At 43.3% G+C, this 27,683-nt stretch overlaps 1 protein-coding gene across 2 annotated transcripts in view; it reads right to left on the reverse strand.

Moving 5' to 3' along the window:
* Akap6 (A-kinase anchoring protein 6) overlaps nt 1–27,683 on the reverse strand; it is a 410,870-nt gene that overhangs the window by 231,269 nt on the left and 151,918 nt on the right. For both annotated transcript variants that reach the window (XM_038336827.1, XM_042055440.1), the window contains 2 exons: nt 11,066–11,317; nt 3–1,760 (listed from right to left, as the gene is read on the reverse strand). In XM_038336827.1, the coding sequence (XP_038192755.1) occupies nt 3–1,760; nt 11,066–11,317 (2,010 nt within the window). The remainder of the gene's footprint in view (nt 1–2; nt 1,761–11,065; nt 11,318–27,683) is intronic.

The raw sequence follows: 27,683 nt of genomic DNA on the forward strand, positions 1-27,683 counted from the left end.
ACCTCTATTCTTTCCCATATGGCTTCATAGTTGTCTTGGTGTTGAATATCTTGCATGAGCTTCCGAATTAAAGCTGATTTTGTAGCAGAATGACTCTCGTTCTTCTCAGAGGACAAAGGCCTCTCTGATTTCTCATCCGTGTATTTTTTCATGCAGTAGAGGGGCATGCATAAGTCCTCATCAGAAAGAATGTCACTCAGGGGCCCGGACTCAATGCTCTCCCCGAGAGAAGAAGCTATGTCACTGGATGAGCTTGGGGACACCCTGCCTAGCCTTGTGTGTTTTCTCCTGCTATGGTATGTTGGATAGATTTCTGAGTCAGAGTTCATTTCGGACAGTTCCCAGTCGTCGATGTTCTGAACAGTCTCTCTGGGTTTCGGAGGCAAAAGCTTGGTGAGAGATTCCAGCTTCAGGGCCAGCACCTCTGTCTGTTTCAGGTGGGACGGTAGCGCTAGGTATTCATCAGAGCCATACCAGGCCTCCTCCTCCTGACTGTTCTGGGTGATGTGACTTGGAGCAGGGGAGCCATCGTTTTGGCTTTCACTCTCTGAAAGAAGAGGAGCTGGCGCTCTGCTGCTGTCGGACCCAACAGAGGACTCACTGCTATGACTGCGAGGCGGTGAGCTGGAGACCTCCGACTGCGTTGGCAAGAGCCGACTCCAGTTTCTCTGATGGGGCAGCTCAAAGGAGGATGTTGACGCAGAATCCGTTTCTGGTCTCACTGTGTCTTTGGGAGCCCCAGGAGGCACCATGCTTGGCACTGCTGAGCTTCTGGTGGTTTGGGCTTGCGTTCCCGAATCAGTTCCTCCTTTAGGGGTTCGGCACAGAGGCACCTCTGCCAAGGTCTTGTGTGGTTTTTTCAGTCGAGATTTCTCTTTATGGCAGTCAGTAAGCCTTCCCAAACTGGAAGAAATTTCTTTAATATGACTTCTGACTATGTTTTCAAGATTGCCAATCCCCACCTTGTGCAAACATTCATAGGACTGGCTGGCAGCCGAAGGGCTGCTGGGGTAGGAAGACTGTAATATTAAGCAGAGCTTGGACCTGTCAGGGGGGTCCACCAGGGAAGGGGTGCTTCTGCTCAACTCTGGATTCAGGTCAACCAGCTGCCTGTTGCCGTCGCTGCCTTTCCGCTCACTCACGTGAGTTTCTTTGAGGAAAAGCCCTCTTTTGGGTCGCGTGGGCTGTGTGGGAGAGTCCTCATTATAATTAAAGCAATCGCGGATGGATCTCTTGGGAGTCATAATTTCACAAGAAACAGGCTGGGTTTTCTTTGCACCCAGCTGTGGGGAGGAACTGGGGTCTTGCTTTGCGGTCTCGGAAGGGTGGCCCACCTCGTTTGTCCGCGTGTCTCCTAAGGACGGCAACCCTGACGTTGAGCCCGGCCGCTCTTCAGATGTTGAAGCACTGTGTTCCTCCTGCTCACCTTTATTCTCTTCTGAAAGAGGCTGTTGAGGTGCGTCCTCCCTGGCTGCCTCACAGCTGGAAGGGACAGGGTCAGCGGCCACGGTAAGCAACCCAACACTTCGGATAAGTTCCGGGAATTCCTTTTCCATCTCGCTGTAGCTCCAAGAGTCAAAAGGTTTTGTTTTGGCCTGGCTAGAGGTCATGTCACCCAGGCCACCAAGCAGATCCTCACTTGGACTGTAGTCAGACAGTTCAAACGCAGTGATACCACAGTCCAGAGACAAGTAATTCTGAGAACACTTGATAGTTAGCTGCCCTGAGTCATCCACTTCTGTAAGAGAATCAAGCCGGCCCTGGAACACACAAGAGTGACCGTGTCATTAGGGGCATCACCGATAACAAATATCAACTGCATTCCACATGAAATCAGAACCAGATGCGCTTGCTCGGACTGGCCCATAGAAAGGCACACCAGCCAATTACCAACTTTGTGTTATACACAGAATCTGCCTTTAAGTACCCAGAATTTAACGTGAGGCGTAGAGTCTGAAGGATGGTGGACCAACCTCAAACTTCCCACTGTGTCTTTTCTTTTTAAAACAGTTCATTAATTACAAAAGCGCTTCAAGTGTTGCTTGCTGCCCGTGGCTCTGGGGACGGGGCTAGGATGCTGGTTACCCACTGCTCCACTGTCACCCTCTGTCCCCAGCTTTTCCTTTACTCTCACTTGCTAAGTTGCTGGTGCTGGTCTTGAACTCACACTGCACTTTCAATCCCTCTGCTGTAGCCTCTGAAGAGCCAGGATCACAGACTATACTGCAAAGCCTGTCTTTATACACATTTTTTTTTACTAAAATCTTTACTAAAATGTTAAGTAAATAGCACATTTCAGAAGAAGAAGAAGAGGAAGAAGAAGAAGAAGAAGAAGAAGAAGAAGAAGAAGAAGAAGAAGAAGAAGAAGAAGAAGAAGAAGAAGAAGAAGAAGAAGAAGAAGAAGAAGGTAACACGAAAGTAGAATCTTTATAAACCTCTGTGGTTTGGGGTTCCTTTGCTTGTTTGTGCCCCCATTCCAGCACCTACCACAGTGGCTAAGTCAAGAACGATTTTAAGTAGAATAATGAACTGTATTGATCCAGTAATGTCAAACATTCATGTACAAATCACAGGAAAGTGTTTTTAAAAACATAACAGAGACTGTTTAAGACCAGTTTCTATCTGGTCCCACCTTTTAAAGCTATACACAGCTCACACTTGAGAACATTAGCATTCAAACCTCATGGCCCCACCCCTCCCCTCCTCTGCAACATTCCCCCCCCACCCCCCCTCCTCAGCTCTCAACACTTCATCTCAGTTGATAGCAGCACTTCTGGGCTATTATCTCTGATTCCACATGGGCCAATAGGATTTGAAATTCATCCACACTAATAACATCATAAGAATTTTTATTCTTTAATTGTGAAATTGAGGGGTTTTTTTTCCTCATTGCTAATGTAGTTTCTATACCACATGACAAACAAGGTTTTTAACTGATGATGTCACATACAAACTGGATTCTGCTTACCAAGCTGAAGGACAGCCTGGCCTAGGCCCTCAGCATATGAAGGGCGGGTGTAAAGGTGATTCCTTGTCTTAGCAAGGGCACTGGACTGGAAGCAATAATGCCAGACCCCACCTAACTGCTGGGCTGTGTCCCTTCAGCCAGGTCATCCCGAGACCCAGCCTCCTCATGACTCCTGGCGTTTGTCTCGTCTCGAGACTGCTCCCTTCAGTTCTTCTCCTCCTTTCTGCCTCCAACCCCAGCTCTTGCTCTAAAATATCCAGATAAAACATAATTATAGTAAACAATCTTCCCTAGGCCTGGCCGTCCTCCTTCCAAGTGGGGATGGCTGCTTCCTACTATTGCTCCTTCATTTAACCCTGACCGCTTTCTTCTGAGATCTGCACTATTTTCCTTGGGTATATTACATCAAAAAGAATAAAATAAGTCACTAGGCCTTGTACTGAGTCTGTCTGACCTGAAATCAAATTCTAACTTTGACTATCGCTTTAAGCTTACATGCCTGTTAGTTTGTGTTCCATACTGACAGCAGAGGGGACTTTATAAATTGTAAATCCATTCTGTTAATTCTCTCCCAGGCCAAACTCCCAGGGCCAGGTATGGGGTATGGGGTACCTTCCCAGCCCCTGCCTCAAGCCCAAACTGTGATTAAAGTCAGGCTATGAGTAGCTCTCTCTCTCTCTCTCTCTCTCTCTCTCTCTCTCTCTCTCTCTCTCTCTCTCTCTCTCACACACACACACACACACACACACACACACGCACACATGCACACATGCCACTTCCTCCCACCATGGCATCCCACCACACTGTCTCTTTTTTGGTTTCTGAACATACCAGGTTCCCTCCTGCATCAGGACTTTGCAATGCCATCTACAATTTTATCTCAAATATTGGACTCTTCTTTACCCCTTAGATAATAACTAAAGTTTCTACTTCATCAAGATTTTAGCCTCACACCTCAGTCAGAATCAATCATAGAAAGCTCTCAAGTCCCTGCTAACTCTATTGAACTGCACATCTCAACGGGGAATAGTAACTCATTAGTATTGAGGTTATTCATCTAACTTATTTCTCCCTTTGTATGGAAGCATCATGAGACTGTCACTCACAGAAAACTGTTGTCTGACCAGGGTCTCTGCATCATAGAGACATGTGCAGAGAAAGCACTGAAAGACAATACCTGCCGAACGAGCGATATGGTGAGATTCTGTAGTCACCTGACACCTGTATGGAGCTTCTTCCCCTGGTTATGGACTTAGACTTGACAAAATGAGTAAACTCACTAAGTTCCAGAGTAAAATTCTCACTCCAACACTAATTAGCTCTATGAGTACAGGCCAGCAGCTTGAGGTTGCTAATTCTCATTTCCTTCATCTATCAAACGGAAATGATGTTAGTGTGTAAACATGCTTGCTACCAAGGCTGACAACTCAGTATGCTCCCAGGAAGACACATGGGAGAAAGAGAAAACTAAATCCTGAACGGAGTCCTCTGACCTCCACATGTATGCTATGGCACATAGGCAAACACACAGTTACACACACACACACACACACACACACACACACACACACACACAATAAGTTGAAAAGAAATTTCCAGACAGCGGTGGTGCATACTTTTAATCCCAGAACGTGGGAGGTAGAGGCAAATGGATCTCTGTGAGCTTGAGGCCAGACTGGACTACACAGAGAATTCCAGAACTTTTAAACAGAGAAACCATGTCTAGAACCACCCCCCCCCAAAAAAAAAAGAAATGAAGAAAGAACAAAAGGAAGGAAGGAGAAAGAGAGAGAGAGAGAGAGAGAGAGAGAGAGAGAGAGAGAGAGAGAGAGAGAGAGAGAGAGAGAGAGAGAATGATAAGCAGTGCCATAGAGCTGTTTAGAGACTTAAGGGAGTTGAACACATGGCACAAGAGTCTGGTGCATGGGAAGTACCCACTGGACACTCCCTCTGTTGCTATGGATACCATTCCTTCTAGTAAAGAAGCATATTGAGGAGGAAGCACAGTCACCTCTACAACTAAAGCACACTGAACAAGGGATGAAGATTAACCTCCAACCTCAACAAAAACAAGCTAAGTGGAGTTGTGTGTGGCATGGAGGCTTCCTGCCTGAAAACCAAACCACCCAGGGATGAGTCAAACAAACAAAAGTTACAGTTTGCATCTGTTAAGAGAATAAATCTCACAATTTAAAAGGAGATTTTTAAAAATTGCTTGATTTGACTGGCCATTACTTAAGAGTTTCTCTTTTATAAAGATACTATTCATATTTTTATATAAAAGAGTTTAATTGTATTTACCCTATGCAGGGTAATAATGCTCCTCCCAGGAATTATAATTTGCCAAATAAAAAACTCAGTGCCAGATACAGGGTACCTCCACCCATGTTATTGGTCAGAGGTATCCTGGAGACCCCCAAAACAACACAAATGCGACTTCTATATCACCCCCTCTCTGAAGTTCAGGGACTAATGTAAAAGAGAAAGACAGAAAGATCAAAGGAGCCAGATGTCTGGAAAGACTGGGGGAAAACAGCATCATACAGATATACCAGGACCACTGCTTTCATGAACTAACACTTGTGCATTCCTGCACGACATCCACAATCTGTGCATCCCTTCATGACATCCACACAACTGTGCATCCCTGCATGACATCCACACAACTGTGCATCCCTGCATGACATCCACACATCTGTGCATCCCCACATGATATCTGCACATCTGTGCATCCCTGCATGACATCCACACATCTGTGCATCCCCGCATGACATCTGCACAGCTGTGCATCCCTTCAAAACATCTATTCACCTGTGCATCCCCGCATGACATCCACACAGCTGTACATCCCTGTATGACATCTGCACAAATGTGCATTTCCTCATGACATCTGCACAGGTGTTCATCCCTGAATGACATCCACACAGCTGTGCATCCCTTCACAACATCTGCACACCTGTGGATCCCCGCAAGACATCCAGACAGCTGTACATCCCTGCATGACATCCGCACAACTGTGCATTTCTGCATGACATCTGCACAGCTGTGTATCCCTTTACAACATCTGCACATCTGTGCAACCCCGCATGACATCCTCACAAGATCAGTCAATATTCCAGCAAGGAGTGGGGAGGGATTCATAGGTCCTCATCCCTACCTGAAGAGCTATTGACAGCTGGGAAAGGGAAAAAACATTTTTCTTTAATGGTATGGCCTCCAGTAGGCTGACATTTTTGAGTGGATGGCCCCACACCAGGAGTATATGGGCAGCACAGATTGGACTTGGGTTATATTTAGGGAGAAACAAAAAAGAGTTGAAAAGGGTAGGGGTGTAAATCTGGTAGGAGTTAAGGGGAGGAGTGGGAGTTGATTATGATCAAAATATATTGCATGTAATTCTCAAAGAATTAATAAAATATTATATTAAAAGCTATTTAAATTATGATTATGTTCCTAAGCCATTCTGTAAGGCCTTTTAAACTGTCAACTAGTAGAAATTAGGAATATAATTTCTATTGTTTTTTATTACACTTACTGTCCTACAAGACTTTGAGGTTAAAAATTTATTGTTATAATGAATAAATTTCAGAGTTTAGGCAATAACTAGATATTGAAAGCATCAACCACCTGCTTTGCACAAACAGGGAAGGCCAGGAGTATATTTAGTCTTCAAAATCTTCAACAGTAGATGTTCAATAAATAATTGGACATGAGTATGTTAAAAATATATGATAGATAAATAAATTACTTCATTTCAGAGAACAGAGTATGAAACCTCTGTAAAAACTTTGGGGGACTCTAGCCAGTTACTGGTTTGATTTAGAAAAACATATTCAAAAGCATTCTTATTCTTCTTCTTATTATTATTATTATTGAATTTTTAAATGAGAAAAAATGTATCCCTCAAAAAAAAGTAATCGTCAAGCAGAAACAGTATCTTGGGATGGGGAACATAATCCAAGGGTAGGATGCTATCTCAGAATTCTTGAAGGCTGGAACTTAATCCCTAGCATTGGGGGCAGGGCAGAGGGAGGTTGAACAACAACAAGAGACCAATAAAACCAGTATAGGTTTTACTATGCAGTGGCTTTTTGCTTGGAGAGGAGGGTTTCATGTTGGGGACTGAACCAATGGCCTGGCCCATGTTAGACTAGGTTTATTGCTATATACTATATATAGTATATATACTATATACTGTCGACCCTGCAGAGGCAATTTTAAGGGGAAAAAAGTTCCCTGAAGTTTCTCATGCAGATGACTGATGAGCTCAATTATTTAAAGTCTGCTCAGGAAGGGCCACCCATTTAGTTCTTCTGGTTCCTTCCACATCACGGACATATACGTCAGCAATGAGTCTTGCACAGCTATGGCACCAAGGGATGGTTTTCCCACACTCAGAACCCAGAAGTATCACCCATACTGTTGGTATTGAGGGCTATGTCCGAGCTGCCCAGCAATGTCTCTCCTGAGATCCACCCCCATGTCGGGAGGCTGCTCTTGAATGAAGGATGTGCTGTATGTAGGTGGTGATTCATTTGCTTTATTATTGGCTTCAGTCTTACCCACTTCAAGGAGCCTCGCTTGCGTCTTTTCTAGTTTGAACAGAAACCAGGCTTTGTTTCTTGCCTGTAATTAAGTTCACTGAGGCCCAGATGCTCTCGCCTCTCTTCTCGGTACTATAGCAGAGTTGGTCAGCAGCTGGAGGGGCAGCAGTGCTAACTCAGAAGCTGCTGCTGTTAATAAGCTCCACTGGTATATCAGAGGCCTCGGCTGGTCAGTGCCCATTACCTTTGTCCCCCAATTCAACACTGCCCCTCCTCTCTTCTCCAGATGCTACAATCTCACTACACAATGCTCCATGTGTTTTTAATCTCTGTCGTACAAAATCACGGTCCTCTTACCAACCTGCCATCCACCTACCCCCACACTTACGCTCGGAGCAACGGCCCTTCCGTCACTGTCACCAGGGACTGTGATTCTAGCCGAGCTCCAGAGAGCAACCGTGGATGAGGAAGAGTGGGTATGATAGGGAAAAGTGAAGCCAGCGTCACTCTGATGGGTGGTGGGGAAATGTACAAAGAATCTTTCAGCATCATTCAACCGCATAATAATTCTTAATAATTTTCATTTTCTGCAGACTGAAATTATAAATCAGATAATCACTATGACTGACTCCCAGGTCACCTGTCTAATGTAACAGCCCCTCCTTCTACACCTATAGCAGTGGTTAATCTGCTTTAAGCTGCTTCATTTAACCTGCAGACATTTGCATACAGCGATAGGACCTGCATGCCCTGGGAGAGCTGCTCCTTACGCGGCTCACAGGCTGGTAGTGCTTTGTCTCGCTAGGACCCGCTGGTAACAAGGGCCACTGTACGATTTGTACAATTTAAGCTTTACTTCAAAGAGCTGTTTTTACGCATTTATTTAGTTGCTTTGTTTGTTTGATTTTAATCACATACCTGCCATTTTGTTTATTATATACGGTCTACTCAATATTCAAATAGAGAAGAAGACTCAAATAATTAGAACTTGCCACTTTCTCATCTTTCAAACTCACTCTTCCCTCTTCTGTGTGGCTCTGAAATTCAAACGGATTCTGAAAATGAATCCCCTTCCTTGGATGGGTTCTAGTTTATCAGTGTTTTACTTTATTGCGTATAGTGTTACAATTTTGTTTTCTTCCTACAAATCTCCCACCACTGAATGCATTCTGAGACTGTTATCTGAATTCCCTGTCCTTGTCTCAGTTCTGGCACACTGGCAAAAATGGAAACATCTCTTGGTTCTCTGGTGTCATGAACAAATGAGATTAGAAAGGGCTCCCGAATGGTGAACGGTGAGAGCAGGCAGAGCCTGATCCGTGTAGACATCCACAAAGCAGCGGCAAAAGGCCTCTGTTCTCCACCCTACACACAGTGTATTCTTGTCTCTCTACAATAATTCTAAACCTGTCCTCAAAAATAAAAATGTACCAAACTGCTTCAAATAAAATTTAGAGATACATTTTTAGTATTCCTCATTAGAATCATAATGGATACTTCATGAGGCAATCGTACGACGTTGTCAGGAAAATATTAGCTGTTATCACTTAGCTTCATTTGCTTTTCCCCATTTTGTGTGTGTTTCCATTTCATGAATGTTACAAGGTCAAATGCAAATTATAATGCATAAAACAATAGGGATAAATTCACTGCTGTATCTTCAATCCCTATAACAAAGATCTGGTGAACAACTCACTTAGCAAATCAATATATAAAATTAATTTCTTTGGATCACTTTTCATGTCCCTTCCAGCAGTAGACAGAGACGAATCTGAAGAAAGATACCTTTGCAATGCAGGCAAGTACCCCTCACCCCTGATCTGCATCAGCACATATGTCCACAGGTGGTGGGTTTCCAGGAAGACGGTCAGCTGGAGCCTGGAGTCTCCCACAGCCATGGCAGTCACACCGGAGAGCCCCTGGGACTTGGGAAGCCATTGCATCTGAAAGCCAACACAGCCCCTACTTTTGCCTCGCGGCTCCAGCCGCAACAGCAAGGAGCTCTAACCGCAGGTGGAGGCTGGCAGACTTCGAGGAGAACACAGCAGATCTGGATCCCCGCAGACTTCTAAAGCCAGCACGGGTTTTCTGCAATGGCATCTTTATTTGGAATTTATTTTGATCAAAATCAGTAGGAGTACAACATGTTTAAAATAGGTGCAGATTTGTTTCATGGGGTTGCTAATTCAGCAGCCACTGAAACACCAATAAATTAGTGAATTCTACAACACCTGGTAAGAAGTGCCTTAATCTTACACGAGCCTTATAAACTTGAAGAATGTTTTCCCAAAAAAAAGGTAATAGCCAAGTACTAAACTAAGTATCAAGAGCCAGAGAACTGTAAGACATGCATCACATATCGGTCCATGGTTTCTGCATCTCTACCTGCATCTATATCTATACAAATGCTCCTTAAGTATATGTCAGTTGTATTTGAGGATGATAGAGTTCATTTGGATTAGGGTCAGGTGCCCATAGTTCAGGATTTTGTTGTTACGGCTGTTCTGTTTTAACAATGGGCACTAAACATGAGGCCTTGGGCACAGCATAAGCACCCGCCACTGACTACTTCCCACCCTGTGTCCACTCTCAAGTAGCTCCTCAAGAATAACAATGAGCTGTTTAAAGGACTCACCAAATACACGAGAAAATCAAAGCGACCTGACTGTACAGCTTTCTGCTAGCCCCGGCTTGATTTTCTAGATCCAGATTGGTTTTCTGCAGCAAGAAGTTAAACACACAGACTCCTTCAACAAATAATACTTTTGCCCTCAACCTAAGACTCAATTCTCTTACTATGGCACTAAAAGTTTATTTTTATAATCTGACCTCTGCCTTTTCTCTTGGACTCTCCACAAATCCTGCTTTCAGTCCCCAGCTTTGCCTTAGTCCCATCCCTTTTGCTTTGGGTTTGATCCTGCCATTCCCTCTGTCTTGGCCCTCTTCTATCTAACCCCGCCTCCCCTTTGAGGCAAGCACATTTCATTTGTTAATCAGGTGCTTCTTTCTCTGACATCCTACTGCAGCATCTTCTCACAGTTTGCTCATTTCTCTCCATCCCCTGCTAGATTTGAATCTTCCTCACAAACAGAAATAGTTTATTGGGCAGGCGTGTATTTTATGTATATGGGTGTTTTGCCCAAGTATATGTCTGTAGACACTATGCACATCTGGTACCCACCGGGACCAGAAGAGGGTGTCAGGTCACCAGGAAATGGTGTTGCAGATAGTTGTGAGTTGCCATGGGAGGGTTGGAAATTGAACCTTTCTCTTGGAGAGCAGTCGGTACTCTTAACTGCTGAGCCATTCTTCCAGCCCCTAGAAATGCTGCTTGGATCATATTCTAGTGTCTAGCACATGAACATAGTAAGTGTTAAATATGTATTAAATAATTGAAAAGGAGGTGGGAAGTCAGAAAGTGCTAACACGTCTACGGATGACATCTACACAAACTATGTTGTATGTCAAAAGCCCCCTTTTCAAAAACATTTCAAAAAATGTTTTCAAAGGGAAACACCTGACAAAGCATTACTTGCTGCCCAAGGCCGCTTACCTCCTTTGTCTCTTCGGAGAACGCTTGCAGAATGTCGGTCTGCCTGGTGTAGTTGCCATTGGCGTCCTGCAGCCCTTGCAGGATGCGCTCCCGGAGGACCAGCACGGATACTCGGAGCTGGTGCCAGAGCAGCTGAACTGCGTGGATGTCTACAATGACATTGACCGAATAGGACAGCAGCTTCAGGGAGAACTCCGTCTCAAGGAGCGCATGGATCTGCTCGACATGGTCGGAAATATCTTCACAAATGTCCTGGGGCAAAGAAAAGCAAGTGCGTGAGGGCCGCATAATCTTATCCTGGGGAGGACAGGCACAAAGGCCAGCCGCAGCATGTTCTAGGTGTCTGGCCGCTCTTGTTCACATTCTATTACACAGTTGTAGGTATATTCATCTATACTGACCCTTCTACGTGTGCGGGAAGGTTGGGTTTTTACACTGTTCCTTCGGGTATTCAAGCTGAAGGTTCAGCTGGGAGTTCATTCTGACATTCTCTGTCCTCTTATTAACCTTTTGGGGTCTAGAGACAGAGCAGATGCTGCTCTCTCTGGTGCTGCTCAGCTGTACTGAGCACACAGCCTTTTGGAATAGATGTGTCAGCCCAATGTCTAGGAACAGAGAAAGGCTAGAATGTGTTTCCTAGGAATCCCAGACCATTCTAAATTAGCTATGAAATTTTCAGTGTAAGGGGCCATGGCCACTCCAAAACGCACCACAATTTAACGCCGAAAATCCCAGTGAAAATGTAAATTTCCAACCCTTATTTGGCATGTGGAACTACTTGTGAGATGCAAAAATTAAAAAAAAAAATTAAGAGCCAAAATCTTAATCAAAAACATCACTAACTCCATGTTTCGATCACCTCCGTACAGTATCACGTGGGCAGATTTCACATCCGATGTGGCAGCTGATTCACAAGTTCCCCAGTGTCCTTTGCTGTCAGAGGACAGATCCAGGAAGTGAGGCCCATGACGGATCATGTGGTGATCCGTGTAAGAGATTATTGAGAACGAAAATAATAACTACGTGGCATACAAGTGGAAGTCTGTCAGTCTTATTCTATCGCTGGTGTTTAAACTGGGGGATGTTAGTTAAGGAAAAATTTTCAGAGAAGCATTTGATTTCTGAGCCCTGCTCCCAATGTCAAAACAATTTTTTATGCTAGGAAGGTTGTCTTCTGATTTCATGGATATGGATTTCAGTTGGATTCTTTCAAAGAACTTAACGACATTACATTGACAAACGCATCTGGTTCTCATTTCCCCCCTCCATACCAACCATACCTCCATCTTAAGCAATACTCATATTCACCCTGATGAGCCTCAGACCCCTTCCATTCTGGAACCTCCAGACCTCCAGGCCTGCTCCACCGACGAATCTCTCTGCCACGGCCCTGCTCTGAACCCTGTGATCACTTCGTCTGGGTAACAGTGTCAGTAAGACTCGTGTACCACCCAGCTCCTCTTTTTCCAGCTCGGTTATTCCCACTTCACACAGAATCTCCTAGGCCCCAGTCCCCCGTGCCCCGTCCAGCACAGCATCTATGTCTAACATTCCAGCAACTCTCCTGACAGTCTTCCCAACTTCTCACACTTCTGGTGCTTGTTTATTAACCTCGCTCTGTCTCTTTAAGCCAACGGATGCAGAACGCTTCAAATATCTAGAAAAACAATGACTTCGTTGCCAGCCTAGACACAATTACTGACAGCCCATTGTCCTGTCGAGTATGGCCTCTTATACATGCAAAGTTACATCGATGTCAACGGGCACCTGCTTCCCAGCGCCCACCACCCGGTTATATTACCTGCTGCGAGGCACACCAAGCCAGCTAGACCAGGCAGGATGTCGACACACCAGAGGACTTTGGGCTCATTATAACATCATTATAATCATAGAAAGCACATCCATCATGTTGATATCAGGCTGTGCCGTGCTCTGTTACTCCATAAAACATAAAACAGTGTTTTTAGACTGTGTTCTGCCCTAGGTAACTCTAATCTGCCATCAACATTTGGCTCCATTTTGAGTGAAAAATACAGGATGACTGCACCTTGGGCACAAACACACAAACACCCCCGTTCAGCATATCCCACGAAGCACAGACCAAACCCTAAGGCAGGAATATACCAGCTATAATATAAACCTACCAAACTATACCGGGAGCAGAAGAATACACGGGTGCATTAAAATCATATCAGAGAAAAACAGACTAAGGAAAGGTGCAGCATCCTTCCAGGGACCGCCACCCCTAAAGAGGATGCTGCTATGGTCTCCACCAACCTGCCACCTGACTATCTGACTACTCACTGTGTGTGTGCATGATGGGACCAACAGGTAGAGATCTCCTGTGTGCCTGGGGCTTCAGTTTAGCTCAGTCCCTACTGCTGATAGCCAATTCAAATTGCCACTGTCAGCCCTCCTGTTTGTTCATTTCACAGCCTGGCCTCATCGGCATCTATGGTCCTGGACCTCGCCTTTGGGGTCTAACTCAATCCTGAGACAGCCTGGCTTGCCTCTGGGGTGTCATCTAACACCTCCATACCTGCCTGCACAGTGACATTTCTCTGTCAGCTCTGCCTCCTTCCTGAGCTCTGCCGGCCGTCGTCTCTCTAACCCATCTGTAGCCATTCTATAACCTACATGTAGATATAATTACTGTGTCAGGTAGAACGTGTGACCTAAAAGTGAGTATTTGTCATTAAGATTGTGATAAAAAAAAAAAAAAGCCTGAGCTTGCCAATGGCCAGCTATCAAAGAAAAGGAGACCACTCGGCAGATTTCAGCCAGTTTACTGCTGTTTAGTGAATTCCAGCATATGGAAACACACAAACATGTCTCGCTGGTTTTCTGATGCACTGCACCCATGACACACGAGGACAAGATCCAGCCAAGTTCAAATGAGGAATGAGGCCAGAAAAGAGGCGGCACCTGGAGTCTGCAACTCTTCTCCCTTCGTGAAAGCACTGGTGCCAACAAGCATATCAGACCTCCTCATAACTCATAACCCACGTCTGGAGACCTGTACCCCACACTTCTTCCAGCGTAAGGGGTTTTCAAACCACTAGCTCCCTTTTCGATGTGCTGGTCAGGGAATCGTTTCCTGGCTTTCTCAATGTGCTTGATTATTTGACAATAGTATAGAGCAGGAAAAAGATCTTCCAGACTCATTTAGTAATAGCTTAAATAATCCTAATGTCGATTGCTCAGAATAGACTAAAAGGAATTTCTCACCCACCCCCAGCACCCAGCACAATAGGTTATATATAACTATGGCACCACATGCCAAAACCCATGCCACCCATTCCTCTGACACATGATTTGACTCCTTCATAGTGAGTGTAGGAATGTAGGCAATCAGGTGACGGGTCAAGATTTCCAGGCAACCATTCAGAAGAAATTACCCTTGAAGGGCACCAAGGGTTCACTGGTGCCAGTCAGCCATCCCCCTGTATATCTAGAAAAGGAGGACCTTGGTACAGTTCCCAAAGGATCTGATGGACTATGATGGACTGATGGGCCTTCCTCTGATGAATATTCTGGCAATGTACAACCCTTATTGAAATTATAAAACTAAATAATGCATAGTGTGATGCAACTTCCTGGAATCTATAAATTATTTCATGCCTTCTAGTCTGTTACCAATTGCTTGGCCTGACCAAAACCATATGAATGCACAGACTGTAGAATAAAAAGTGCTCTCTCTCTCTCTCTCTCTCTCTCTCTCTCTCTCTCTCTCTCTCTCTCTCTCTGTCTCTGTCTCTCTCTCTGTGTGTGTATACGTGCACACACACACGTACAGTGCATATATGTGAGTGTGTACCTACTTCCCCAAACACAGACTTTGTATTGAACACCTGATGAAAGATTTGATAAGAGAAAAATAACTAGTAATTCTGAACTATTTGCTTTCTACTGATAGAAAAATTTGCTTTCATCTGTCACTGTACATAAATATTAAAAAACTATTTATAGAATAATTAGTTCAGAGATCTAATACTTAGCTTCTTAACAATTGCCAGTTCCATGGACATTTATATGAAGGAAGATTTTTATATTATCTGAAGATTGTGGAGAACCTGCTAACTTAATGCAATCTAATCTAGGGATTAGAGACTTTAAAAAATAAAAGCCAGGCAGTGGTGGCAAACGCCTTTAATCCCAGCACTCGGGAGGATGATCTCTGTGGGTTCAAGGCCAGCCTGGTCTACAAGAGCTAGTTCCAGGACAGGCTCCAAAGCTACAGAGAAACCCTGTCTCAAAGAAAAAAAAAATGGTTGCTTCTCAACAGAAATTGCTTGAAAATTGAAAGTTCCAGGAGAGAGATCTGACTGTTTAGGCCCTGTAGGTACTTCACTATCCAGGTGAATTGGAACCAGGTGAATTGGAAGCACAGGGTCGGGTGTTGTGCTGGACCAACCTAACCCATCCATGTAGGAAATGATTCTTTTTTAAATATTTATTTATTTTATTACGTAAACAATATTCTGTCTGTGTGTGTGCCTGCAGGCCAGAAGAGGGCACCAGACCCCTTTACAGATGGTTGTGAGCCACCATGTGGTTGCTGGGAATTGAACTCAGGACCTTTGGAAGAGCAGGCAACACTCTTAACCACTGAGCCATCTCTCCAGCCCCAGGAAATGGTTCTTGTTGAGACTCCATCGCACCTGTGACTTGAGCAGATGGCATCTGGAAACTGGTCTCGTGACTAATCCTCTTGGTAGATACACAATTGCCACCCAGAGGAAACTAAATAATAAATAAGAAAATCCTTTTTCAGGAAGAGAAGCATTCCTTCATGGTCAGATTTTTATCTATCTATCCATTCAACCATCCATCTTAAGAATATATACACACAACATTTTATCTGCCACTGAGGGTATTAAGGGGAAACACAATATTTTATTCCACAAGTAGAACTTTTAAGCACTTAGCATGATGATGATTGATTAAGCTGATATCAGAGCTAAAATTCATAGGGCATTATAATAACACAAGAGGTAGTGGTTAATTTCAAGTCATTTTCTATTTTGATAGAGCAAAGACTACTGGTGGGCAGGAATCTGAATCAAGAGGGGTGAAGATTCTAAAGAAAATGTAAGTAACATACTGGACATAGATCCTATTCCATCATCTGTAAAAGAGACATAAAGTACTGTAGTCATCCTTCAATAGGGAAGGCTAATTAGGAAACATCCTTCACTGCCTTACTCTGAAATTACCCCATGTCTCTTGCTTCCATCTGATTCTAACTCAGGTTCCTGCTGGTGTCTGCCTTTTCTCTGATGTAGACCTTTATGATCTGACTTCCAGACTCCTCTGTTTCCAAGAATTTCTTACCTGGAATGATGGGACCTTGGAATGAATAGTGACAAGGAATGATGAAACCTTAGAATGAATGGTCACCAGGAGTGATGGGACCTTGGAATGAATGGTCACCAGGAGTGATGGGACCTTGGAATGAATGGTCACCAGGAGTGATGGGACCTTGGAATGAATGGTCACCAGGAGTGATGGGACCTTGGAATGAATGGTCACCAGGAGTGATGGGACCTTGGAATGAATGGTCACCAGGAGTGATGGGATTACTACTGCAAGATCTACCACTGCACTCAGGCTCATGACTTCAGGTTCAGACAGAGCCCTTAGTGCAGCTCTAGCCCTTGTTAGCCATGTCTAGGAACAGAGAGGACCTTGGGATTGTAAAAGCAGAAGAAAGGCAGAAAAGAAAGTCGAAGTGATCAAGACAAACTTTGCTAAACTGTAGACATTTGCTTGAACTGTCACCTTGCACCACTGTCTTGTATGTAGGAATAAATTAAAGTTACTACACCTAACTTCCTATGATATTATTTGACAATGGGATACTATTTCATAGAAAGCTGGATGATTTTATCATCAACAGAATGCAACTAACTTCATCCAGAAGATTTACTTCCATCCACAAATGTTCTTCTTAACCAGGAAGTAGAACCCATGCTTCTCTTTACACTTAGTGGCTACCAATTACTTTGTGACTGAAAACATTATGAGTCTTGCTTTAACAGACTGACAATTAAAAAAAAATTAATTCTAGTAGATAAAACAATTCAGGTTAAGTTTTCAATATTACCAGTTGCTTTCTTTGTTTAAAATCTCCCATGATTCTATGTGAATTTCATTCATTTATACCATCCCTTCTGAGAAAAGCTGTCCATTGGAGCTCCCTCGAATGATTAGATTAACAGATGACTCTAAAAATAGCAAACTGAGAATAGTTTAAAAATAGCCTTTGGATAACAACATTTTTAAAAAAGATACTCAAATTGTCCCCATTTCAACCCATAATTTTTAAAGACAGTTCAAAAATGTCAGGACTATGAAACAAGAAAGTGAATTCTGTCTGATCAGTTAAAGATAGTAAAACGTTCATCACCACAGTAAAATGAACATAGAAATTTGTTGCGGTTCACACATCTCTCAAAAAGTAAAAGCATAGAAGGCCACGACACTGTGAGTATCAGCAGAGATTTTATGTAGTAATTTATACAGAGCTCATACACGATTTTCTGGGGAGTGTAGAAAAAAAAAAACAGGGTCACCTCCAAAATGAAGGAACGCGATGGACAGTGTATCTTCACACTTCTTGATGTGTAAGGTGCTTTCTCTCAGAAACAGCTGTGCTGGGGAAAAATGACACTCTCCACTGTCTTGTTTAAGTCACCCACACACTGCAGTCCCCATGACACTCAGAATCACTACAGGACGAAAGACACGGCCACGTTACATTTTGTTGCTCACTGCTGCTCATTTTACTCAATCTTCCAGACAGCCTGTGATTTTAGAGGTGCCGTTGTCTTTTTAAAAAAAAAAATAAAGTCTTTCCAAACCACGAACTAAATCACTTCCTTTTTCCTCCAGCAGACACATTTTTCTAGTGTCTACTTTGTTCTTTGTCGCTGAGAACAGCTCTAATGTATAGCAATGGGAAGGGTGGGGAAAGGCAGTTAGGATTAGCACTGTGGAAATCTGCATACGACGGGTATCCTTTTTTAGTGGTAAACTCCTATGCACAGGATGGCTGCAATGGGACCCCAGGAAAGATTCTGCTGCTATAACTGTAGCTCTAACTCATTCAGCTCCATGACCAGTCCATCTTCCCCAAGGCAGGAGACACGCCCTGCTTGTCTTTGTGTCTGCAAGGGCACACCAGCAGGACCCTGCCACACAAATGAACACGTCCCAAAGGATGTTTGCAGAATTTAATTCAGCTGAAGAAAATACGATACTTCAGAAACCAGAGGGAGCACCCTCAAAAATAGGTGTGAGTTTTACTCTCTGGGGTACATCATTAGTGATCAGCTTTGGGCCAATAAATCAAACTGCCATTGAATTCACTCTTGGTTTTAATGAGAAGAGGTGCTGAAAGGGTGGCCCTACGTTTTCTGGATCACGGGCAGCCATGACCCTGGAGCTCTCTGTACCACTCACGGTAAAGCACGGAGCCAGAGATGGGCCGTGTGTCTCTGCTGACTGAAGCTGCAGCAGACCCGTGGGAGCCTGCTGGCTGCTACAGCCATATAAACAAAGACCCAAGGCATTGGAAGGACAGGGCTACTACCAGTTTCACACAGACGGACCTAGACAAGGATCTGCATGCTTCATATTCAGTCTCCAGACAACAACTTGTGAGAATCTCTTTTGCCCAAATGTTGTGATCATTTCTAGGACAATATGAGGCTTGAAGGCTTTTCTAACACAACTTCTCTATTTCATTTGTTTGTTTTTACATGTATCATTCAACCACAGAGATGTGTGCTGAGCAGTGTGTCATCGGGCAATTTTATCAGGGCTTTGAGATTAAATAACTTATACTGTAGTATCACAGTTTACATAGTTTAATAAAAGTTTGAGGCTTTATAAGTTTCTTTACTATCTTCAAAATCCTCCTTAAAGTGAAAAGTCCTCATAATGAAAATGTAACAAGAACCACATGATCAACAATTATCTAGGAAAGGAAAGGTCATTTGGTCTTAGAAGGCGTGCCCTGTGCCCTGTGCCCTGTGTAGCTCACACAGTAGCTACTTTTGCCTTTCATAGGCCACCACAGAATAAGCAAAAAACCAAAACGTATCGAGAGAAGCAATCAACGTCATGCCAAGGACCTGGAACTCGAGTTTTGAATTCTCTTTCTCGCCAACACAAGGCCACGGGATTGTGATTACTTTCTAGTTTAGGGCTATTCAATGATGAACAAGGGTCTTCTCTGCAAGGAACATCCTGTGAAAGTCCCTGCAACAGCTCACATGGCTGGAGTTGAGCCAAGTACATATTTGCTTTGTTTGTCCAGTGATCTCTATGTCCTTCCTGTCTAGCTCTTTGAGTTCTGTCTGCTCTAGTAGACTCCTGTAGAGCAAGTGCTGAGTGTGACAATTTTATATTTTATCTTTATAGCACACACTACCACACGCATATATACAATGTTTCACTGATTTTATGAACCATGAAATAAAAAGTGATTTAAAATGGGGGTGGTAGACTTTATTTGGGGAATGTAGGTCAATACAAACGGAGAGAGAAGATGGAAAATAAAATCAGGTCTGAAAAAGCCATAAAGGATCATATTATTATCTATTTACCTAAACTACATACAAAGCATATAAGTCTCCTCAAGAGGCATACACTAACAAAAACAGCTACATGAGGCATGAGGAAACTCTTTCCAAGTTATGGGTCAGGGGAGTTCAAGTGACTCCCAAAATAATACAGTCTGTGGCTATTGCCCTTAGTTGCCTCCTAGAGACTAAATTTAAGTCCCTATTGCTGAAGACACCATGCATTTGGACACAAGACCAGAGAAGCGGCTCGGTGTCTGACCTGAGAGCCTCCTCCCTGAGGATAAGCTTTCATAGTACTTGGAGATGATATATAAGTTTTCAAGGCAGAGAAGCAACCAATAGTCCAGCCAAGCTGCAGTGCCTATAAACCACAGCAACCAACCCGGCACAATAACCCTACTGGATGCAATGGCGGCACTCATCCTGGTGCCAGCCACCAGGTTTCTAAATGGATTTCAGGTCTACTCAATAGGAGGGAAATCACAGCTGGTACTGGAAATCTAGCCAACAGCAGGTGCTAACGAGGTCATGAATCTTAACAAAGACTCTCCTGCTGCCACCTTACTAAACCAGGATAATCCCTAACCACATTATAAGTAGCTATCTCTGTACACACAAACAAGTGTAACTCTCATCCCCTATCAAAGAAACTCCCCTTTATAATAGGAGAGCTTTAGAGAAAGCCACACCTGGTCAAAATGCAGAGAACAAGAGATGGCAGGGTACCCAGCCCTGATGGTCCACCTGCAATATGCCTCCTTCACCAATGGCTCAGAGAACACTGTGGAAGAGGAGCTGTAAAGACCGTGGGAGCCAGAGCACCAGGAAGCTGCTGTGAAATTGTGTCTCCTAGAAATGACTGGAAAATCTCACCCATGCATCAAGAGTGTGAGTGCCTAAACAAGACCTGGGAAGCACACCAATAGTCATGCTAACAGGGAAGAAGAATCTTATGGGGCCCCATCCCTAGGCAAAGACTTGTAGGTAACCAAAGAATGTTAAGAGCAGGAGTAATAGTTTTCTCCAGTGATGCATCCGCTAATTGATTACCCAATACCATGAATTCGTATTCAAACAAGTCACACTAAATTCAAACATGAACTCATATACAAACAAGTTACACTAAAGGAACTGAGCAGGGTGTATTTATGTACCCAGGTTGTGTGTGTGTGTGTGTGTGTGTGTGTGTGTGACAACTGAAGAAAAAGGAGCTAGGAGATTTTGATAGTGAGCAAGGCATGGAAGTAGAGGTATCTGGAGGGAGGAAAAGAAAAGAAGGAAATGATTTACTTATGTGTTAATTAAAAAACAATTTGAAGATGAGGAAGGGGAGATGAAAGACAAGATCTCTTTAGGTCACTCTGCCTTAGGATGAGTTCAGAAAGACATATTTCCAGCCCTCCATATGTACTGTTCGTCTGTGTCCCCATAGACGGCTAAGCCTCGTGATCGAATCTATAAAGATAGTGGAAACTCGGGGATCTCTCACTTCTAATGCTTTGTTATTTCGTATGTTTTTCCTATAATAGCTTGAGTTTGAATTACACAGACTCTTTTGTGTATCTCTGAAAACTCATAAAGTAACTGCTATTTTATGGTAACAGGCCGACTACTGGACTGGGAGTGGGAAACTCTGAAGTACAGGCTCGAAGACACTGAAATAGCCCTCTCTGACTGACACAGGTCTCTGCCCTAGGCTCTGGGTAACAGTTGGATGGGAAGGCTCTACAGTTCATTCAGAATAAGGGCCAAAACTGCAATTTACCCCCCAGGGTTAGTGTGCCATACCGGTTGCTTTTCTTTGGCTAAGCATGGTGGTTTCAAGCCATTACTCCTCCACCCTCCAGTTCTCCCCACTAGAAACACAAATACACATATTATTTTGAGGTTGTGTGTATCTGACTATATCACTCACCCTTATTGTAATCATTTAAAAGTCCCCCTTGTGGGGAGGGGAACTATCAATACCTATTAGTTATTTATATTTGTTTCATTTGACTTGGAAACTTTCTAACTCTCTTGAAAGGCTCTTGGGAGTGTTTCTAGTTATGAAGAGTCTTATTGTTTCATTTATAAATGCTATCTCTGGACTTAGTCACAAATATTTCTCACTAAGAAAACATTTGAAAAGGTGAAAATTCTGTTTGGGACTTCATTGCTGACTCATGTTGTAACCTTGGGCAGGTCAACCTCGTTTTAGATGTACTTTATATAGTTTGACCACTAAGACCATGGCACAGCTTCTGAGGATATGTTTCTGTGTCTTCCTCCTCCACACACACAGACATCCATAGCAACTAGCTGTGCTGTTGACTTCTATACACCCACGACATGCCTCTGGGAACTGATAGAATAGGCACAGGATTTTAAGAAACTTTTCTGTGAGCCTAGGACAGGAAATGAACCCTTGAAGGACCAGAGAGATATAAGAAGCTAATTTTAGAGGCCATGGTTAGGAGCTTGTAAGGGAGATACCAGTCATTTCAGATGCTACAGCCAATGTCAGTCACCCTTTCAGGCAGAAATGGCTGGAAAACAAGTCTCAGCCTCCCAGAAAATTCCCATTATCTCTAATGATCTAATAATTCATTCCTAGAATATTGTACTTGTGCATACCAACTTAGGCAGTATCAGAGTGTATAGCGACATAAGAAAAAATAGCTACTAAAGGACCAAAAGAGAGGTGTACTGAACCTCATGCAATCGTCACCTGATGGGAAACAAAAATCAAAAACAAAAAAAACAGACTAGCATTTCTTAACCTTCCTGATGCTGCGACCCTTTTACACAGTTACTCATGATGTGGTGACCCCCCCAACCATAAAATCATTTTCGTTACTACTCTATAACTATAATTTTGTTAATGTCATAAATTGTAATGTAAGTATCTGTGTTTTCCAGTTGTCTTAAGCGACCTTTGTAAAACAGGTTGCGACCCATGGGTTGAGAACCACTGGTACGGACCCTAAATATAGACAAAAAGCACCAAAGTACATTGAATAGCATCAGATGGTCACGATATATTTTAACTGAGAAAAAAGTTACAAGTGTTGTACGAAAGGTGTGTTTTGGCACGCTCATAGAGAAAATGCTGGACAAGTCATTAAAGCTATTCCTAATGCTTTCTCTAGGTGGCAGCATACAAACGGTTTCTGCTGTACTGTCAATTTGTAGGAGAAGGAAGAGAGAGAGAGAGAAGGGGTGGAAGGATGGGGAGGGGAGGGAAGTTTAACAACAAAGAAGTAAAGTTAGAGCCATACAAATGATAGACAATTAGGGAATGCAAGCTGAGAAGACACCTAGTAATACACAGGGCATGCCAAGGAGGCTGAGGACCCACAGTGGATCTGAAGTATTCTCTCCACGGGGAAAGATACCACTGACTCACTTCCGGTCACCCCGCCCCCGTTGCTTAGGACTCATATGTAACCAGGGACTCCTTGTCTGCTTCCAACAAAAACAACACATCACCAAAACTGGTTCTGAAGACTTAACTGTGTGTGTTTGGTTCCTTTTTGCTTCAAGGACAGCAGTCTTAAAGAAAGAAGGCATGGAAAAGATGTATTCATCCCGACCCGACATAGCAGTGGGAACCGAAACACTATTCATCCTTCCGAGCGTGGATGAATAGACAACCGGGCTTCTGTTGCGTTTTCACATAAAACCCAAAGATGAGCTACCTTTCTGAGAGTGGGTTCCAATTCTTGGCGGGGGAGTGGTGATGACACTGGGATTTGAACTCATGCTTCCCTGGCTTTTGTGAAATCACAGGAAGAGCATTTGAGCACTCAGAGGTTCACTTTATGTAACTAGAATTTCAGCTCATCATAATTTCTTATGATTAGTACATTTACATTTTTATAGTTGATTTATATAATTTCTTATTTATTTTCACTGGCCTAAATGATTTGCCTTGGTGGATTTTTTTTATCAACTCCTTCATCCACAAGAAGCAAAACGATCAATTACATAAACATACATTCTGACATTTTCTGGGGATTTTAAGGTTGATCATTGAAAGCCTAAATTAAAACATGGGATCCAGCTTATATCTCACTTAGGAAAATCCATTGTGGTATTTTGCCTGCCCCATGCTTGGCTGACTCTCCATATTAGTACCATTCTTTGGCAAGCCCCGGACATACGAAACAAGATGAAAAGTATTGAATTCCAATAACGTGGTTTTAAATCTACCCTCTCTGCCCTTTTCCAGAGGCTCCTTTGGGAAATAAAAATGGATAAGAATAATATATCTGACCGCCAAGCACAGCGGCCATCCATTATTAATACCCCAACGACCTGCCAAAATGGAGGATGGAGGGTCTATTCAAATAATCCTGTAACAGTGCTCAAGTCCCTCCAAGGGCATTGTATTTTGCTTTTAAAACTGGCTACAAGCTAAGAAACTAATTCAACTTCAATTCACCTTTACTATGTCTAGATTATGTTTTCTCTAAAACGTCATTTTAAAACTCATTGCTTATTTAGATTGACTATAAACTTAGTGAAGAACTTTCCTCTCCCTGATTATACACAGAGAATTCTGTTCCTTTTGAACAAAGGTGGGGCTTCAGAATGCAAACAAAAGAAATGGCAGGATCGATAAACGAGCCCTGAGCTAGCATGGACAACATCTGAACCTGGGTGCACTCAATATTTCATCCAAGATTGATGAACTCTTTCCCACGTGCCCTAAGCCGTGTGCTCAGCCCACTCCTCATTCGCTGTAGACAGAAGCCTGTTTGCGAAACTCTAGTGAAGATTCAGATGTGTACAGGCAGATTGAGAAGAAACATACAAAATAAAATGAAAGACACCAAAGGAAGGAGGCAGCAGAGCAGGAGATGCTGGGAACGAGAGGAAGGAAGGCACAGCCGAGAGACGCACCAGGCAAAACGGCTTACGTTGTTTCTCTGTAAGTTAGAGCTGACCTTGGTCTAAAGCAAGATGGGGCATTGCAGTGGATTTACAACTGGAAGAGAGCACAACTAAACTTTAAAGTAGAGGGAACATTCAGGCAAAGAGTAGAGAGGTGAAGGAGTTGCTTAAAATAGGCTGGTCATTACAAACAGGCACGCCGATTGGCACTGTGAACGTCGAGAGGACCGGTAGAGGAATCAGACACACGGGACCATCAACAGTCACGTAAGGGGAGAGCACTGAAATAATTTCTGCACAGACCATGCAACAAATGAAGATCTAGAAGAGCGTCCAGAGAAGACCAGTTCTTCGGAATTGCGTGGCATCTTTGTGGATATAATCCAGACTGCCTGGAAGGCAGAGGCAAAGTCTGAGAGAAAGCTTAGGTGTAGGGAGATCTGGTCTGAAAAGGACTGGAGCACAGGAGAGAGCACTGACAGTAACAGAAAGTAACACAGAAGACCTAGGTTTTGCTGGTAAAAAGAGAACTCTGTGTGCATGCATGCTGCTTGTCTGTCGGCTTACATTGAGCCAAAGTGGTGTCCTTCTGTGATGACCACACAAAGGTGAAGAGCCATCTCCTTCCCAGGCTGATGGGAAGGACAGTGTAGAGTGATTTGGTCTAGAGGGACCCCTTTTTGTTCTTCCTCCCACAGGTCACTACAAATGTCAAAACCATCAATGACCCCAGGAGGTCCCTGTACTAAAATGCCTCTTGGGGTTCATCCATTGACAATAATATTGGCCCCTTACTTGGCAGTTTCCCCCAGCAGGGGCCATCCTGAAACTGACATTCCAATATTACATGGTGTTAGGAAAAGTAAAGTAATTCCAATAGTTTGTTCTTCATAGCTTTACAGGATTGGCGCAGGCCATTTGAGATTTATAAACAGGCTATGTAAATGTTAAAAGAAAAGCTGAGAAATCGTGTGAGCCAAAAAGACAAAGAAGGAAATGATACCAGCATGTTCACTGGGAAAGGGATTATATGCAGGTCAGTTTGTTGCTGTTGTTTTGGTTTTTGAATCACTATATATTTATTTTTATATTTTAATTTATAAGAAACACGGAATGTTTTTTTTAAAAAAATAGAAATTTCTGGATTTCACCTGCTTGCTCATTCTTCAGCATACACACAAAGATCCAGCACTTAAAAGCCAGGGGAGTATAATCCCTACAGTAGAGCAAAGACTTCTCATGTGATCAGAAGCCCTGAGACAGGAAAACAACACCAGGTCTTTTGTGTAAGCTCCTCCCCTTTCAACTCATCTGTGGGAAACCGGGAGGCAAAGCCCTGGCCAGGAACTCACCCCCAAACTTGCTTTGAATGTAACCAGAAGACATTGTTTGTCAAACCACGGAGGTCAGCTGTGAGCAGAGGCAGGGAGCAGAGCTCATGGAATGACAGAGATTTCCGGGAGAGGCAACTTCAGCAGGAATATAAAAAGCGCCCAGTAGCATACAGCAAGTGTAAACTGACACCAGGCTAGAATGATCCACCCCTTTGGAACGCTATAAACAGACCGAGATACAAGATCTCAGCAGCAGGAGTCCACTTGCTTTGGTGCCAGACAGAATCCAGTCCTGGCCACTTTGGAAGCTGGTGTCCTGGGGCCACCTCCTCTCTTGCTTAAGACCTGGACTGGACAAAAGGCAGGACTGCCATTTTTAGCTGTGTATCCCTCATTCCATTTGTACAGTCAATGATGATTCAGAAAACAAATTTGTATCACACATGAGTGGATTTTCTTTTAAACTTTAACAAGTTGTTTTTCAAAAGAAAAAAACATTAAGATCATTGCAAAAGGAAACAGTTTTAAAACCTGGGGAAAAATTAATCAGGAGGCAGAGATGGTGCAGGGGTTGAGAGCCCTGGCTGTTCTTGCAGAGGACCCGGGCTCAGTTCCCAGCACAGACATGACCGCTAACAGGCAACTGTGACTCAAGTTCCAGGGGATCCAGAGCCCATTTCTGGCACATACCAGGCACATATGTGTTGCATAGACACACATGTAGGTAAAACACTAATTAATACACATAAGATAAAATTTTTAAAAAAATCAGGGATCATGTTTATCTTTTGTTACCACACATCAAAGCAGCCTAGTATAGAAATGGCACCTGGCAATCACTGGATGAGGAGAAAACAGATTTCCTGCTTTACACACAATGTTTCTATACTGTGTTCCACATTTCTGTTGTTTTTGTCCATAGCATACCATGCATATTTCTTCATGTCAACTGACATGTTTAACAATTCCTAGGAATGACTAACATGCAATACAGATGAAGTCAATTCCTAGTTGCTGTACATTTAGCCTTTCATTCTTTTTGAGAACTTTTAAGACTATGCATGTATAGGGGATGACACACATCACCACGTGTGTGGATGACACCCATCACTGCGTGTGCGGATGACGCCCATCACCGCGTGTGTGGAGTCAAAGGACAACTTTGTGGACTCCGTTCTCTCTTTATGTGGGTTCCAGGAATTCAGAAGCCTCTGTACCCTTAGCCATCCTGCTGGTTCTCTTTATAATCTCTCTCTCTCTCTCTCTCTCTCTCTCTCTCTCTCTCTGTGTGTGTGTGTGTGTGTGTGTGTGTGTGTGTGTGTGTGTAATAACCACAGGAAAAACTCTGGTGTCATGTCTTAGGTGCTTTTCTTTTTTTTTCCTTTTTTTTATTTTGGGCAAGGTATACAAACCTATACCTTGTGTTAGAAGCCCCAAGGATCCACCTGCCTCTGTCCCCTCAGCATTCAGATTACAAGTGTATGCTGCGACACCAGCCATTTAACTAGGGTCTAGGAATCAAAATCAGGCCCTGATGCTCATGAGGCAGGCACTTCATCATTTGGGCCACCCCTCTATCCCTCTTTTCATTCTCTGAAAGGCACAAACATAGTATTGGTAAACCATCAAATTCTGCTTTTTCTTTTTTGTTAGAATATAAGTTCTCTAAAATAGAAGCCTTTTCTGCCTGTCTTGCATTTTACTAGATCCCTAGAACCTAGTATAACTTTTGATGGTTGATAAAGAATTAATGCAAATAACTTGAGTGTTTGTCTCTTTTAACTTTAATTGCCCTGCTTCCATCTGAAGGAGGAG

Source organism: Arvicola amphibius, chromosome 7 (assembly GCF_903992535.2).
Source record: "Arvicola amphibius chromosome 7, mArvAmp1.2, whole genome shotgun sequence".
NCBI classification, from domain to species: Eukaryota; Metazoa; Chordata; class Mammalia; order Rodentia; family Cricetidae; genus Arvicola; species Arvicola amphibius.